This window comes from Sinohyriopsis cumingii, unplaced genomic scaffold (assembly GCF_028554795.1).
Source record: "Sinohyriopsis cumingii isolate HCF-2022 unplaced genomic scaffold, ASM2855479v2 utg001527l, whole genome shotgun sequence".
Classification (NCBI taxonomy): domain Eukaryota; kingdom Metazoa; phylum Mollusca; class Bivalvia; order Unionida; family Unionidae; genus Sinohyriopsis; species Sinohyriopsis cumingii.
In genome coordinates this window covers 3,063,541-3,081,642 of record NW_028316012.1, presented here as the reverse complement: position 1 = coordinate 3,081,642, position 18,102 = coordinate 3,063,541, and the positions used below count along the sequence as shown (strand labels likewise).

The 18,102-nt window shown below is 35.1% G+C and overlaps 1 protein-coding gene across 1 annotated transcript; it reads left to right on the top strand.

Moving 5' to 3' along the window:
* Positions 1-313: 313 nt before the first annotated feature.
* On the top strand, positions 314-13,762 carry LOC149772034 (uncharacterized). Its single transcript, XM_089947970.1, has 2 exons — positions 314-821; positions 13,713-13,762. The coding sequence occupies exons 1-2, from the start codon at positions 314-316 to the stop codon at positions 13,760-13,762; spliced, it is 558 nt and encodes a 185-aa protein (XP_089804096.1).
* Positions 13,763-18,102: the final 4,340 nt, after the last annotated feature.

Genomic DNA, 18,102 nt, shown 5'->3' with positions numbered 1-18,102 from the left:
CCTACGGTATTTTTATATACTACTTATGTCCTGTATGATTTTTTGAGTTTAATTTTCAAGCGCATTAAACATTTGATTAGACGTGTATTCCACAACAAAACCCCTTTCAAGACTATCGAAATGTTAGTGTCATAGGAGAACTGCGTTTTCACCTGGCAGAGTTTGAGGTGGGTCTAGTGAGGCCTCTCACGTCATGTTTGATACAGATGACAATCCTATCATGATACGTGCCAGTTGCGTGACACGGTTGCTTTGTGTACCTCCTAATATAACAACAATCGCACATCCCATCCCAATCTATTCAGGCACTTTCATGGATATGACGGAAATAACGCTCATTCATTGTTTCGTCATTTATTGTTATTTTATCATACCAAATGCAGCAGAACCAAGCAAATATGTTCAAAGTGAGGAAATTGCAATTTTAATAAAGAGGATAAATGTGATGGAAACAAAGATAACATATATAGAAAGATTCGCAACTGAAGGCAGACAACGTGAGAAAGCGATGCAAGAACGAATAGAATATCTAGAAAAGGCACGGAGGCATTGTCAGACGCTAACCAATAAAATGGAGACACATCAGGAGGCGATGCAAGGTGAAATCAATCGGCCATATAAAGAAATTCATAATTCAAAAGAAGCGGATAGAAAACTTCAAGTAGCAATATCGGACGCATCCAGGGATGAGAATAAAGATCGTGCAGGTCCGGACAAGGAAATAATTGCCACTACTAATCTGACGATGAACGAGACAAATGTCCTTGACATTAGTGGGGAAATGAAGCCGTCCTTTGTGCATCATAAACGAGCCGACGGTGGTAAGATGTTCAATAAATATAGGCACGAAACCAGAATCACGCACACGTGTTCTTACGAATGTACATACAAAACCTCAGAGAATATCTGTGGTAAGCGAAAGAAAGTACGATCTGCATGGAAGTTAATTCCAGTCACACCATATCCCCCTCAAACTACACCCCAAAATCTAATTATATTAAATAAACATGCGATTCCTATATCTGCAAGACATATTTGTATTGGAGTGCAGTACATAAAACGACTTAGATATAGCTATTAATTTCTGCCGATTATACTGAAACGGTTTTGAAAGCTGTTTGTCTTGCGAACAATTAAAAGCTTTTGTTTATCTCTATCATTAGGGGCCCCGAGTGGACTAGTTGTCTAAAGCGCTCTCCGTTACTAATCACTGCCATCTCACCTCTGTCTGCGTGGGTTCGAGTCTAGGATTCGGCCAATGTGGGTATGTGAGAAAGCTTGCCAGTAGCTTCTCGTGGGTCGGTGGTTCTTCCCGTGGTTTTCCAGGATTCTTCCTTCACCATTAATACTGGCCGCCATGTATAGGCTATCGTGTGCTGAAAAATGGCGTTAAACCCCACAACAACAAAAACAACATCTGTATGATTACCACTCATTAATGCTTATGTATGCTTCAGTTTTGACATGTTAGCCCATAACTTCCAAACGTGTGATATGCCAGTCAGTTCTAAAATATCTATTTTTAAAGGCATGTCTTACCTTCGATTACATGAAAATAATTGTTGAAAGAGAGGTGTCATGATTTTCAAGCAAGGTATTCATTAAATTACTTTAACTTGATGTATTTAAGATCTATCAAAGGTATTTATGGAGAAAGATAACCCATAAGAGAGCGTCTAATTTGGGTAAAAACCCTCTTACAGGAAATGTACTAGTTCAAATAACCTTCTCTTTGTAATTGTTCTTTCATTGTAATAGGTGTGAAACAAACCTTGCACCAATGCCAAAATGACTCCATTTGTTTTAACACGATTGCTTCTTTTGGAATGAAATTTCTACACATATCTTGCTTGGACTTCATTTAGTGTTGGCAGTGTTTATAAAGGAAGTGTTTCAAGCTGAGTCTTGGCATTGTACCAGTGACTAGCAAAACAAAGCTGACGCTTTGTCCTTTTGCATGGAATAAGGTGTACATACATATATACATAATTGTCTATTTCTATAAATGCATACATACGCATATGCAGTAATATATAATTACATGCACAGCTTAACTTCAGAGGTTGAGTATTAGCAAAGCAAAACCGTATCGAGGGTCTGCATAGGTGACAGAAGTGATTGATTTAATTAGAACAATAGCTGAAACATAAAACAATGGATCATACAAGTGGTTTCGGAACAATAGGTGAAATAGACAAAATATTTTGATAGTAGCTTGGCCAATTTAACTGGGAGTGGTATTTTGACCTAATTTAGTTCTTCAATCAGAGGGTATTGGAACAAAAGTAGGAACGGCCATGACCTTTCCGTATAGATCCTCTGGTGTATGCCTTATCTTTGTTCAAAAGAACAAAACTAAACCGTAGATCAATGACTGATGACATCATTTCAAGGCTTATTTGAAGACAAATATTTTATATATTAGTTGTTGTTGATTTTTCAATGGGTTTTGGCCCCGTTTTTAGTACATGCTAGCTAGATATGAAGCGCAGCATACCTGATGGATGAAGAACCCGGGGGAACACTGGGAAGGACCATCGACCATCGGAAAACTACTGGAAAACGTTATACATTACGGCGTTAGCCGAGTCGATAGTCAAGCCGAGGAGGACATGGATGAGATGGCAGTGATCTGAAACGTAGACCGCCTTAGACAACACTGCCATTTCGTGGTCCGTCTAATATGATAGGAATATGGCATACCATATACAAGATTGTACTTGCCCGATCCTTTCAGATGTGATTTATGAAAAAATCTACTAATGGTGGAGCAAACGTTTGAAATATGGATCCGATGCCATGCATTTCATTTTAAATGAAGACAACTATAGCTTTTTGACACACAACGAGACATACTGACTGTGTTCTATAAAACTGCAGTGTGTGGTAGTGAAATCATACTGCAATGCTTTCAGAAGGCTCAAAAATTAAGGTTTTGCTTTACATCAATACATTATATTTTTATCTACAAATGTTTTTTCAGCTGTTTAGTCTGGAGAATAAAGCAGCCATGTAATGAAAATGATATGACCACCCACCCCCAATAAACAAAAACAAACACATATCTTTTGTTCTACTAAATCTCAAAACGATCGTGTTTGGGAAAATGCGTTTCTTTTGTTTCTCTGAAAACCATGAAGACATATTTACATGTCGAATATAAATATATTTCAGCTCATCGTTCAAGAATAAACGCATAGCAATTCCCGGTACTCTTATTCGTAATAACTTATGAATGATCGCTTCCTTTCATGCATGTGTGTGTGTGTATGTGTGTGTGTGTGTGTGGTTGTGTGGTTTTGAAATAGAATACACGATTTGTTCCGAATTTAGTTTGTGACTTTTAAATATTTGAAAACTGTAATTTGTTTGGCAAGTTACACTGTTAACAGAAGATGACTGCGTAGCCGTGTGTCTTGTTCACGGACGTGATTGATCAGCTTTCTTCTGGTCATTTTTCCTTTCTCTTGGTTGCATGCACTCGTATTGTATATGCATAGTCTAAAAGAACACTTCCCATACCATATTTCTTAGTTATTCTGGCAATATCTGGTATAAAGCCCGTTTGTTTTAGCGGGTTGTTCAGATACTGACATAAGCGCATAATGAAAATCGTTTTCCAGATAAAAGTCCAATCGCCCTTACACACTCGGCTGAAAAATAGCAATTTCATCCTATATATGTATGCTTCCATTGACCAGAGTCGCAAGAGTACAAACAGAAGAAAAACTCGTTTGGAATCGACATATTATTGATATTATTCAAAACTATGAAGAAACTTCCTGGAGAGCAAATATGGAACTAAGGGGTGATTTAATTCACTTCAGAAACATTCATTTCGACTTAAAACCAAGTAGTATATGGTTTCATGGGCGTAAATTTCCATTCATGTTATGGCCTATCTCTGAAGTAATGAAACTATATATCATGCCTGTTGGTGAAGTTAAGGTATGCAAACTCTGTGGAAAAAAGACTGACGAAAGAGCGAAACATCTTATTTTAGGTTGCGAAATGCTGCTTGAGGAACGAAACGTTTTCTTTGAGAGAGTGATTGACTCTTTAGAAGTGAGATACGTGGTTAACTTATTCAGTCAAGAAGAAGATATATTGTTGGAGACACTTCTTGGAAGCAGGGTTGATTGCATGTCGTCTATTGATGATGATGTATCAGATTGGCTCATGTTGGTGACCGCAAACAGCATAGCTTCATTCTACAATAAAATGTATCCCTTACTATCAACCAACATGTTCAAACATGACATAAATAGTAAGTAGTAAATTAACATTAAAAATAAAAAATTCAAGGCCAAAGTCTTCTTGTCAAATCCGCAAATTGTGTTGTATGACAGCTGTAGACAGTGTATTTGTTTATGTTTATATATGTATGTGTATATGTATGTACGTATGGGTGTATGTATGTGTATGTATATGTGTATATATATGTGTATATATGTATATGTATATGAATGTGTGTGTATGTTTGGGTATATGAATATATGTGTATATGTATATATGTATGTATAAATATATATATATATACATATATATATATATATATATATATATATATATATATATATATATATATATATATATATATATATAGATATGTGTATGTATATGTATGTGTGTATGTGTGTGTATGTATATGTATGTGTGTATATGTGTATGTATCTGTATGTATATATACATAGATATGTATATATATGTATATATATATGTATGTGTATGTATATATATATATGTATATATGTATGTATGTATAAACATATGTATATGTGTATGTATATGTATGTATGTATGTATTTATGTATATATATATGTATATATATGTGTGTGTGTGGTTATGTATTTGTTTATGTATATTTTCTATAGATTTCTATATGATTTTCGGTATTTGTATATCTCATTTTGTAAATGCATTAGTTGACGATATATATATATCATGCTTGCGTTCTCGTCTATACTGTGTCTCATAATCTTATGATGCGTATAATATCTATCTTAGTAACCTGATATAATCTTTGTTGAAGAGGTAATTAAGTCATTTAGACAGTCAGTCATAGATAAATGCATGCACGCACGGATACGCGCAAACAAGTATATGTATGCATAAATAAATGTGTCATATGAAGAAAAAAAAACTAAATAAAGAATTACACTGTTATAACTTTTTCATTTCATTTTCGTTGCTCTCTCGAACTTAATGTTAAGCACATAACAATATAGACGTATTAACTGTTCGAAATATTATCATCATCATGCAACGTTTAAAAGATCAGTGCTATGCTCAGCCAAATGATTGCAGATTTGAATAATTGCAGGTATTGAGATATTTGGTTTTGTCAATACGGTAGCTGACACAATATTACTATTGTATTTTTGTCACTTTTCTGTACTATTTGATGATCTTGTATTATCCAGAATTTGTTTAATCTGATGTAATCTCTGTTGAAGAGGAAATAAATTCAGTCAGCCGGTCAGTCAGACAGTCATACATAAACACATACATACATACATACATACATACATGCATGCATACATACATAAATACATACATTCAAACATACATGCATGCACACACATTCATACATACATACATACATGCATATATACCTACCTACCTACCTACCTACCTACCTACATACATGCATACATACTTACATACATACATACATACATACATACATACATACATACATACATACATACATTTACATACATTTACATACATACATGCATTATGTAGAAGGTCAATCATACGTTTATGCTGCATTCCTGGAGAATGCGAAGGCCTTTAATACGGTATGGCATAATGGCCTCTTTTATAAGCTATTCTATCTCGGAGTTAAAGGTAAACTGTGGAGATTGATTAAAAATTCTTTTCGAGAAGTTAACGCCCTTATTCTGCACAACGGGCATCATTCGAAACCATACAGAGTCAGTGTATATATGTACATGTGTGTATGTATTCATATATATGTATGTGCATATATGTATGTATATATATATATATATATATATATCATGTACTGTAAGTCGATTATTGTCAAGCTATGTTCCTATCTTTACTGTATTAACGAAAAATTAACTGAATGAAATCTCTTCGGGTATATTATAGTTGAATTGATAATATTAGTGTATGCCTATATGCATATTACAAGTAAAGTGCTACTAATGATGGCCTAAGACGAATATGCATATATACAGCCGTACTACAGTAACAATGTATTATCTATCTTGAAGGGCATGAGATGTGACTTTGGTATTTTTCGCGAATGAAATAATATTACCTTTATCTGGGTGGGGTTAATTGTGCCAATATTCTAATAAACCGCTAACGGACAGCATATCATAATAGTACTGGTCACGTTGTAATTGTGGTATTCTGATGACATATCTTACATTCATTATATGGCTTTATTTTCATTCACAATATTCATGAGAAAGAGTTCACCCTCTTCTGATTATGAACTGGCTATACATAAATGGCTGTTTGACTAGACACTTTACAGGAACACTACTTAAAACCAGTATGCTTAGCAAAACGCGCAATCAAAAGTAGAATTGTATTTAGGAGTAAATGACAGAAACGTTACTATAATTTTATTAATATTACCCTGTCCTTGTCTAACCTTATACACTTCATATAAAGGTGTCTAAGGATATAATAATTTCAAAAAGCGTTAGATAATATAAATTGGATCAGTCAGTCTGGATGTATATAACCATGATTTTTTCTCCATATTTAATATAACGCTGTAATGTATGGGGCGACCCCTGAAATATCACTTTGATGTGGAGACAATATAGCTAACAAAACCAGCATCATGGATTTCAAATAAAGAATATACTATAACACATTTATATCTAGTCTATATTCTTAGATGGACGACAAGTAAGGATTTAAGCATTTTTAGGAAATCCGTTCTTACTTTGTAAGGTTTTAACTATTTTAGAACTTTAGTTTCATATTAATTTGAAATTTACAAGGAACATTAAAACGAGCAGTAAGCGGTCTATTGAAAATAATTTCGAGAGATTATTTTAACAAAACTGATGCTTAATCTTTTATATATTTCAGATTGTAGGAAACTCTATCTCTCTATATAATTGAGAAATCAATCATGTGTTTTGAACGCATACAGTTTTTAAATCGTACAATAGACTCATCCTGGTGATAGAAGAATGTTCATATGTAATACTATATATTATTTGAAATTTAATTTTGTCAGTGAAGTAAATGTTAAGTTTGTAGACTTTTCAAAACTACATGTATATCTGATGGATATTTGTTTTAACTGCATAGCGAGAATAAAAAAGAAATAATTAGCTAATTATCTGATCCTGGATAAAAATATCGACATTAACATTTTAATTATTATTATTTTATTATTGGTGATGTTGTAATTGTTGAATAAATATCAAATGGCACAGGTAAATAGCACTAAATATTAAAAAAGCTACACAGAGAGAACTGTTTCCAGAATGATGATTAAGACTTTGGCATAACATTGAACTAAGGTGAGCCCTTTTGTAAATATCGCCTTAATTCATCACGAATAATGGGCATGCAGTAATATGTTTAAACAGTGTCTAATAAGTTTAAGACAGAAAACAACAATTTTCGTTGCAAATCCTATTGACCTTTGATGCTGACATAATAACGTTTGAGCAATGACCCCAACAATGCAAAACTTAATTTCTGATACAATGAAAAGCAAAGCACGATCACATACTTTGTCGCCCCAGTCATGAACCCCAAAGCGCCTTTAATCTACTCAAAACTACTTTTTAACCCGCTCTCGCCAGGAATGATTCCCATTCAATTCGCTTTTTAAACAACCTTTAGCGACAGCACATACTTGTCAATGAAATGGGACTTATGTATACAGACAGCTTAGCTCTGTAAAAGCTATAGCTACAATGAATAATACGTACGGTTCACTGATATGTATCATGTTGCATGAAAGCATAACCTTCGTTTGACCCTTGATTGACGTTCTTAAGATTATTTCGTTAGAATGTATTGATATACCAATTCTATATAGAAATACTTTCTTGGCAAACTCACACACACACACACAGATATATAGATGTTTAGATGGGTCGTTGTCGGGCATGTAAGATTGAGTTTCTAATTATATGCTCCAGTCCTATGCCATTTCGGAACGGAATAAACAGCGATCCATTCACAGTTCTCATTTCCAGCTACATCAATTCACATTATCCATCCCAAATCGATTGCCAGATCTTCCGAACAAAACACGAATTATCTAATACGATGTACATTTTACTTCACTTTCTTCAATACCGTAAAGTCTCATATTTGCAAAATCAAGTATGTGAACACTTTGATGAATCGTAGGACTCTGTCTAGTGACAGAGGCATGTGTCCGATATTTCTATTCAGAATATTATCTCTAACCATTATTAAAATGGCAATGAGGGAAACTTAGCATAAATAGTACGAATGATATGCACAACAATAATCAATGTTACCAAATTATAATGACATTCAAATCACCCCATACTGGGATTTAATTCGCAGTACCTCACATTATTTTTTAATATTTTCGAATTGTTATCTAGTCAACAATTTGTTACTTGAAATTTACAAAAAGTAATTTATTTACGACCTTTTCAGTTACCTTATATTTGCCAAAGCGATTGTATTTGTATAGTTCGCATTCTGCATTGAATGAATTAACAAATATGTGGTTTATTTCCCAAGGTTTGAATACCGAGCGGTCGCTATATGCAGCCACTTTTTTCAGATCGCATTGATCTACTTACTGATCAGGCTTTCACACGTTTGCCAAGCATGGAAGGGGAATCATTATTTTCAAAACAACTGTGCGTTATGATAACCACCTCAGGTTATTGATCTGTGATACATATTATATTAGTCTAATTGCTGAAATATGATCAATCTATAGTATATATCATTTGGTTCATACAAGCAGTTTACGTCGCTTCACAAGGTCACGATGATGGACTTAAGGAATGAAGAAATCGACCAATGATATGCATGCAGTTTCCTTACCAAACGTCGTTACTATCTTACTACGCTGCTTTTCCTTGATTATATTAAATGCAAACGAAGTAAGCGGAATGTTTAACTTTCATATAATATATTTTTGTGAAAACCTTTGAGGCACAGAATGTTGGAATTTACAAGCACTGTTAAGTGGCACTCAAAGTTTGGACTTTATCTGACGCTAGTTTTCTCTTTGACGAAGTACCATCACCATGAAGTTAATTTTTTAGTTTTAACTACAACCATAATCAAACAAACACGAATGCATTACGAACTAGAAATGTCTAGCAAACATCCAAATATAAATACGAATAAGTTAGCTTCTTCTAGCTTGCTAGTGTACCTGTTGTGCTTGCTTAGAAAGCATGACACATTCGAATAGTTTGTGTTACTAGATCACAAGTCTGTGAGACAAAGGGTGTGTGTATGTGTGTGTGTGTGTGTGTGTGCGAGAGAGAGAGAGAGAGAGAGAGAGATATATTGGTGACTGTACACTTTAATTTTCCAGCATATTATACACATTTGCATAACTTGGACCTACTACACTCAGGATCACACGCACTATGAATGATGCTCTGAGCAGAACTACACCAACTAGTTTTACCCTCATCTAAATGGTAGATTGTGATAATGTTTTATTTCCATCCCATATAAAATTGCTTTATTCTCTACGGTGTCCTCAAATTCGACCTTTAAATCCCCACTAATTTCTTTTACTCAATTTTGATCATGCTTCTCGATGGGACTACTTATGTAACAAAATGCCTAAAATAAAAGTGGCCTCCTGGTAACTGGCAATCGAGAGATAAGTTAGGAAGAAGCAATGTTTGAGGTTAACATGCGGTTAAGTAAACATCGAACAACCTATGATTTCAACCTTATTAATAAAGTGAACGTCAATTATTTTCGGAAAATATTGAGTCTATACCAATATAACACATCACATAGATGCCATAGCTTAGGTCAAGAATATACACTTAATAAACTGTATTTCCTTTGCGTGTGTACAATATTGATGTATATGCCAACAGTCTTTTTTTCATAACTCTATTTTTGAATTGAATATATATAACGAGACCGGTCAAAGACATGTTTACATCCAATCTTTTCCCTAACTTTATCAAGGTGCTGTTACAGGAAATATATTCTGCAATATTATAACAATTATAATGAAAGCAAATGTAATCAGAAACGGAAGTAGGTACTGGAACAAACTAGTTTCGACTATTCTAAGTCATCATCATATTAACCCAGTATTGCAATAACAAGACGGCTAGATAATTCGTCTCATAATATTAACATTCTCTAACAAACCTAGCGTTTGCCCTTTTCGTATGTGTGGCCTTTTATATAGTTTTATTATAATTGAGTGAGTATTGGTTTGATTTCGGGAGCTATCAAACCGAATAATTAGATCGCTTGACGGAGCGGACGTTATAACGAAGATTATTTACCAGACTTATCGAATAACTTCCTATAAATTTCACCATCTTAAGTTTCGTAATATGACAAATTAGGGGATATTCTTATGTGTAAGTGGTTTGTATTTTCGTGATTCGCGAGACAAAGCAAGATGAAGCGAGAAAAATCAAGCAATTATGAGGTAACAATTCCGTGAATGTCGTTTAAAGGAAAGCGATTTACGGTTTAACGCCTTCGCGTTGAAGAACCTCTCAAAGGACGTAGAATATTGTCTTCTTACATATCAAAATAAGTGACAGACACATCGGTCTTAAGCTAGTTTCTCGCAAGTGTTCTGACCATTTAGTTGGTTGCTGTTAGATCCCTTGTATTTGGCACATTCAAATTGAAATATACTAAAAACGCATTAATAATTAAGCTATGCGAAATCACGAGAAGGGCAAGGACAAATTAATCACTGAAGATAAAAGATAAAAGCAAATACAAACAATCCGTCGTTGTCGCCCGATTCATGAACTTCTAACCGATTGTTAACCCTTTGTTGCTTGGCTGCTTTCGTCAGGTCCATATATATTGCGCAAAAGGTTCCTTTTCTTCCATACCGTGTTTGGCAACTTTCTGTCAGCGATTCAGCAAAGAAAAGAAAATAATGTTGACATATGTGGTTATCATCAGTCTTTTCGGACTTTGCATTGCTTTCACTGACATACCGACGTCTGAAACATACACAGATGCTGATGTTAACAACCCTTTGGTACTAGAACAAGCAAATTTCTTTTTCAAACCTTTCACAGGACTTTTGACAAGACCTTGTAGAGGTTCTGTTTTGGTCAAAGTTACAAAAGCAAGACACAGGGTGAGTTAGCATTTCTTTATACTCGTATTTAATAACACAACATAATTTCTCATATCAGTTATATTTATATACATACATGTATATATATATATATATATATATATATATATATATATATATATATATATATATATATATATATAGAGAGAGAGAGAGAGAGAGAGAGAGAGAGAGACATAGAGAGACAGAGAGATGATGATGATGATATTCTTTTATTCCTCCATTTTCTGAAGATTTTAAGACAAAAAAGAAATGCATTTAAATACATAGAATCACAAAAATAGTAGATTCGTTACTTATTGAATTATTTCCAATAGCAAACGAATAAATAAATTAAAATCATTACTAATCTAGATAGAGATATATATACGATAAAACATTTGAAAATGTATCCTCACAACAAAAATAGTTTCCTACTCTCTTTGCAATCCAGTACAAGTATTTCTTTCCTTATATTTTGAGTGAGTTCTCTATTGAATCGAATATATAATATCCTTTATCTTAATGAAATACTTGGTAGATAGTCTGATCATATTTAACCATGCCTCAAATTCTAAACGTTCTGATATATCATTTAAACCACCAAGTAGTATAATCAGTATAACATCATCGATCTGATCACAGAAATCACGGTAAATCACTGGAGGCATATACGAAAATAGACTTTCCATCAAGTGGTTTCTGTCGTCTGAGGTTAAGGCACAATTCATCGAAATGTGCAAAATACGGTCATGACTCATTTTGCCACATAGGGGACACAGTCCAGGTCTTGCTTGCATTCCTCCAATACGAATTAATGTCCCATATTCCATTTTTCTGCTTGAGTCAGTGTAAGCTATTTTCCATAGATGATGCATTTTTAATCCTGGATTAATTTTTAAAAATCTACCAAATCCCTCTGATGGATTTCTGATACTCATTTCATGTTTTCTCTCCTCTAATATCTGTATTCTTGTCCCAATTAAGTTTTTCCATAAACTATGGAAAATACGTACTCTGTGTCAACCAAACATAGGTCACATATATGATTATTACGTTATGGTGTCACTAGGTTTTAGTTCAGGATGAATATTAACGATCCCAGTGTTAGGAATATAAATTTTCTTTACTTTGCAGCTTAGATTCAATCCTCCATTTAGCGGCGTACAGTACGAGCTAGAAATGACTATTCGAACAGCCGAGGTAACTAATTTCTCGCTAAATAGCAATTTAATGTTTCGTCTTTAAATGCAGAATGTAACTGATCCTAAACGTGTATGTCTAATTTCTATAACAGAAGGGTTTAGGTGCACACTTCTATCCGTACTGAAAAATCATGCAAAGGTTTTGCATACTTCTATATCGGTGTTAGCTTTGATATTGTGGGAATATTTTAAAACTTAGTGTTCACTATTCTTTCATTAGGCTCTCGTATATATGACAGGTGAATAAATGATCTACTCCTGCTAAATATAAATACACAAAGGTGTAAATCGTCATCGTTATGAAGATAAATACTGTGGGAAATAACTTCCATGAACCTTGTTTTTGCAAAGAATGATGCACACTGAAGATTGATGGAATAAAATTAATACCTAAATTGGTAAGACCGTCCGGGTATCAAGCACACCAACAAAATTAATCTTGTTTAATTTTTATAAACCGTTATCATCAATCTCCTCCTACTCCTCCTCCTCATCATCATCATCTTCTTCTTAATGTTATTATGATTATTATAATTGTTATTATTATTATTATTATTATTATTATTATCATTATTATTATTACTACTACCACTAGGGTCAAGAAAAGACATGTACAGCTTCGATGTTTGCGCTTCCGAAACTAAACTCTGGCAACAAGGGAGGTAGTATAAAGTGTGACTGTACCGACAACACAGAAATATAGACGATTATAAAGGTAAATAACATATATCATTTGTCTTAAACAGCAAAGACAGAGTAAATATAAATTCCGAGGGCAACTACAAGTAGACGTCTTAATGCTAAACACCTGACAATATATATTGATATATCTTAATCAACGACGAATCTTTGAGAAAACGTCTGAAATACAGTAGTATATCTGGACGATTATTAACTTGCATGTCATTTATGTATAGGGTTCGAGTTCCATTCGTGTCAAAAATTAATATGGTGTCTTGCGTGAAAGTGGATTTATTCAATACCAAATAAATACATATTTGTCCTATTAACAATATACATTAAAATTCGCCATGAAATCTCTAAATTATAGCAGGGTATCTTGTGCTTATATATATCATAGCACGTAGAACAGAATATCAGTAAAAGAAAATACTTTTCATGAAGTATTTGTTTCTTGCAATATATTAGAGAAAATAGCGTATACTGCATTTACATTTTAAATTGCATTTTGACATATTTTGTTTTGCAGGAAGAAGAGTTTTAGAGATGCAGAAACTATATCCTTATTTTCATATTTGAATCTCATACATATACGGATATTGCAAATACAACAAATCTACGTCCTACCTGCTTTCTTGTAGAACGAATTGGAAAATAGCACGCTTACTGGGTACAAACCTAATTTTCACAGTCATTTTACAATCTTTTTAAATGTACTGATATGATCGAAAGCCTTCCATTTTAAAAACATAATGTATACACTTTTCTCTCAAACTGTCATACTGGATATTTCTAGTAGCTGTCAGCAGCATGATTTTGTACATATACCGTACAAAATGCATAACAGGGTTCCCTATATTATGCGAGTAAGTTTATAGAAATACATTAGAATTAACCCTTTTGGACGATATTGACTTGTTTAACAAATATTTGTACATTTAGATAATTGATAAATTACATCATAGTGTAAATAGTGAAATTACATAATTGTCTGAAGTTAATAAACATTGGCAACGTTGAAGAAAGTCATTTGAAAATTGACATATATAATTAGAACCTTTTACATTTGTAGTTAATAAAAAGTGTATTTTGTAGTGAATAAAGCAGTCTCGTGTATGTACACAGTCAATGTCCTTCATTTTCCTTTTAGTTCACTTAGTATGAATCACTTATTACACATTGGATTTGTAACTCCTTTGCTAAATCGTTAATTCGACATAATGCTCTGATTATTACTTTTTTCGATCTGCGAGTTTTCCTCGTCAAGAAATCGTATAGACCTTTAAGCCAAGCTAAACAGGGCTCAAAGCCATATCAAAAATAAATGTAAATGATAAGTGTTGCTGCAAACAACTTAATTTTCATACATAAAGTGCCAACCCAAACTTATTACATAGTTATCAATAGTTCTTAACCACGTAATATATTATCATAGCAACACAAAACATATGCCAAGTAAAGCGCGCCTAATAAAACAAAACAAATATTGCTTGGATATTAATCGAACGGAAATTTTTGATTGATTTATATTGATATGTTCATCTATTTGGAGGAAATGCTCATTTGACTGTCACACTTTGTGAAGTTCTATGTGACCCACTGTTATTCGTTGGGGTGGAATGCTCCTAATATTTATTTGAATTACTGTGGAATTCCCACCCTGGCTCGTTTCTGTAGGAAGTGAAATTAGTGATAGAGAGAGGTAAAGCTGCGAGCCCCCAGTCAGCAATACCGACAATTAAATTATTAAGAACATAAAGGTGAAATTCAAAAGAATACCAATTTAATACAAATTAAACGATACTAATTTCTCAACCAATCTTGCTTCTTCTCTCGACCACGCAACAACCTAATTCATCACGCGATTATAGTGTGAGATGGCTTTCCCTTTACTTGGTTTCTACTCATCTGTGTTTACAACGCCAATTTCTTTCCTCCTTCCGGCGTTCTCCGTACTACGTTCTTCCTGTACGCTACCCATTCTTGTTCTTTTTTCTCCTCCTCCTTTTCTCTCTCTCTCTCTCTCTCTCTCTCTCTCTCTCTCTCTCTCTCTCTCTCTCTCTCTCTATCAACTAGGCTTGTTCTTTGCCTACTGCCTTGCTCTACCCAGTCTCCCTCTCTGAGACTCGGGACTTAGTTCTGTCCCCAAAAGCTTCCTGCGAAAAACACAATAACGTTAGCATGCTTTGTTACCATCTAGCTCACACTAAATCAACAATCAATCATCAGATAAAGGCTATCTACATCTTCGGTCACGTATTCGTGCACATCGAAAAACACACACGTTCGTATAGAAAACAACGTTGCAATAAAGAGCGGTATCATACTTATGATCCAAACATCACTAAATTGCGTCACATCAATATACATGTATATTCTTAATCTCATTATCCTCAACAATATCACACCAATCAGATGGATTTCTGTGCACTACACTCCCACAAGTGTACACAAATATTCAAATATCCATATTATTTAATTTTACACACTGCAACCATTTCTAAAGTCACAATTCAATTCAACAGTTGCAAAATCTAAAATATCACATGAATAAATACACTAGTTTACCATGAAGTAACTAAATAGCGAATTACAATATTAATTCTGACGAGCGAGCAATCTACATAATCATAGATCATTTCTCAAGTACGCATGTAAATTAAACAATACACAGGTAATACTACATACTAACGATTCTAGTAAGCAAATATACATACTGCACATAATTACAATTACAATATTACATTGCCGTAACATTCTGCAACAATCGAGCAAATAACTCACTGACCTTTACGAAGATGACATTTCGAAATTCGTCGGCTTCTACTTAGATCAAATCCTCACGAAGGATGTCCACGTGTTTCATGTACTTGGTTTTGTCGTGAATCATCTGAAAGTAGCGGGAAGGTTCTGTCAAATACTCCGTCTTGGGTAAACACGGTTGTTGTGCCATTTTACCCCACAAGCAATTTAACATCACTTTGGCAAACGATCGCCTGCCTTCGTTTTTCTCGATGTGGTATAAAGTGATGCCTTCATGCTCCCAGTATTTCTCTTTGAATTTCTTTTGATCTTCGGGAGCGTGACACCAAGAAGGATAGCCACTGGCCTCTTGCTTCAGTTTCAAAAAGGCATCCACGTAGTCTGCGAAAATGCCTTTCTGACTTGGGTCACCCTTATGGTATTGTTGTGTCTTGGGAAAGTGACAAATTTCGTACACTTCTAACAGTTGGTATCCCATGTCCAGTGTTTTGAACAACTCCACGTTGATCCACGTCCCCGTCAAGGCGCGTTCTTCCTTGCTGTGCTGACAAGGCTGGTCTTGTTTGTACGTTTCGGTGCAAGTAAGGCACACAGTAAACATCAGTTTTCCTTGACAATGGTGAAATAACACGGGATGGTACAAGTCCGTGGGAGGCAAGACTTTACACTTGATCAAACCTTCGTATTGACGAATGTGATCCAAGTCAATATGTTGCGTCAGCAATCGCGGGTGCCCTGCAGGAAAGCGTCAATATTTGCACACGTAGGGATACAGCGAACACACGTCCAAATATTTAATTTCTTTTCCTTTCTCTTCGTCAGCGTGGTACAGCAAACAGGTGGCATTGGTCCTTCCTCCGTGATCGTACTCGTGTTCCCACATTTCCACCACTTGGTATCCTTGCTGTTCTAACTTCAAGCGTCGCTGACAAGTGTCCCGGTATAAGTCTTCCTAGGTTCGATGTAAAAACTGATTTTTAGTGCCACAATCAGGATGACAGACGGGACATCCGTGAAATAAGCAACCGTTAAACTCGTACACGATCTTGGGTTTTTTTAAGTCCCAGCCATCGACCGAATACGTTCTTATGGTCTTTCCGTCCCCTCCGGTGCGGGCATGCTGAATCCATTTGTCTTCCTTGTCGCACAAGTAATGTAACCAGCGTAGGGCTTTGACCGAGTATTGAGGTTTGACATACTTGGTCGTTTAAGGACTGATGACAGCCACGGTGTTTTCAGGCATGAATCGTTCTTGTTAGATTAAGGAACACTCTTTGGCAATGGTGCAAGCTTCTTTCAAAGGATCGACCCCTCCGTGTTCCATGAACAGTTGTCGAAATTTTCCACAGCAATGCCGTAAAATGTCCACGTCGGAACGACAATACTTTAGCGTTTCTTCCTGAAAGTCAAAAGGGTCCGAGGCGTGAGCCTCGTACCAAGCGTAGAAAGCTTCTCGTTGTTCGGTACGCATGTTGTCGGGGTCTTAATAGTGAGCCTCAGGCAAATGGGGTAGAACGGCATGTTGATTGGCATCTGTATTGAAAAAGTGTGTAAAGTACCCTTTAGCCATTTCTGTCATTCCAAACGTTTTAGGCATTCGACTCGAAGGCATGGCCAAGTAAGTAATCAAATCGTTAAACTGTACTTGTCCCATTTGCATGAAAATGTTTTTGGCTCCGTTCAAAGTGACTTTAGGACGTTCGGTACCTTGTTCCGTGTAGTATCTGAGAAGAAACTGTCCATCGTATTAGGAGAAACTGTGAGCCATCACCGTGGCATGACGATGGCAATCGCCGTAACGTTCGATGTCCTCTTGGCTCCATGTCTTGTCGATGGGGTGTAAGACCCATCGGGCAAAATCGGCTAGCGTGTTCGGTCCTCGAAAGATTTTTTCACGTCCTCCAGGAATCTTGTTGCAGTGAGGGCAATAACTGAAGATAGGTTCTTGAATGCACTTCTCACACGCTCAGTGAGCCACGCAGAAATTAGGAATGTGAATGCCGGTTTCTTGCATGCATTCGAAATCGAAAAAGATGAAATTGCTTTTATCCTTCTTCTTGTGACCATCATCTTTCTATTGTTGGGGTTGGTATTTTTGCATGTATCATGGGTGTTCCAAGACCACGATTTGGTGACAAATGTGAAATTTGTTCTTT

Excerpts from the sequence above, each read along its gene's own strand:
- LOC149772034 (XM_089947970.1), top strand. The coding sequence starts at position 314 with ATGGATATGACGGAAATAACGCTCATTCATTGTTTCGTCATTTATTGT. Across the intron at positions 822-13,712 it reads TCATAAACGAGCCGACGGTG|GAAGAAGAGTTTTAGAGATG; the intron begins GTAAGATGTTCA and ends TTTGTTTTGCAG.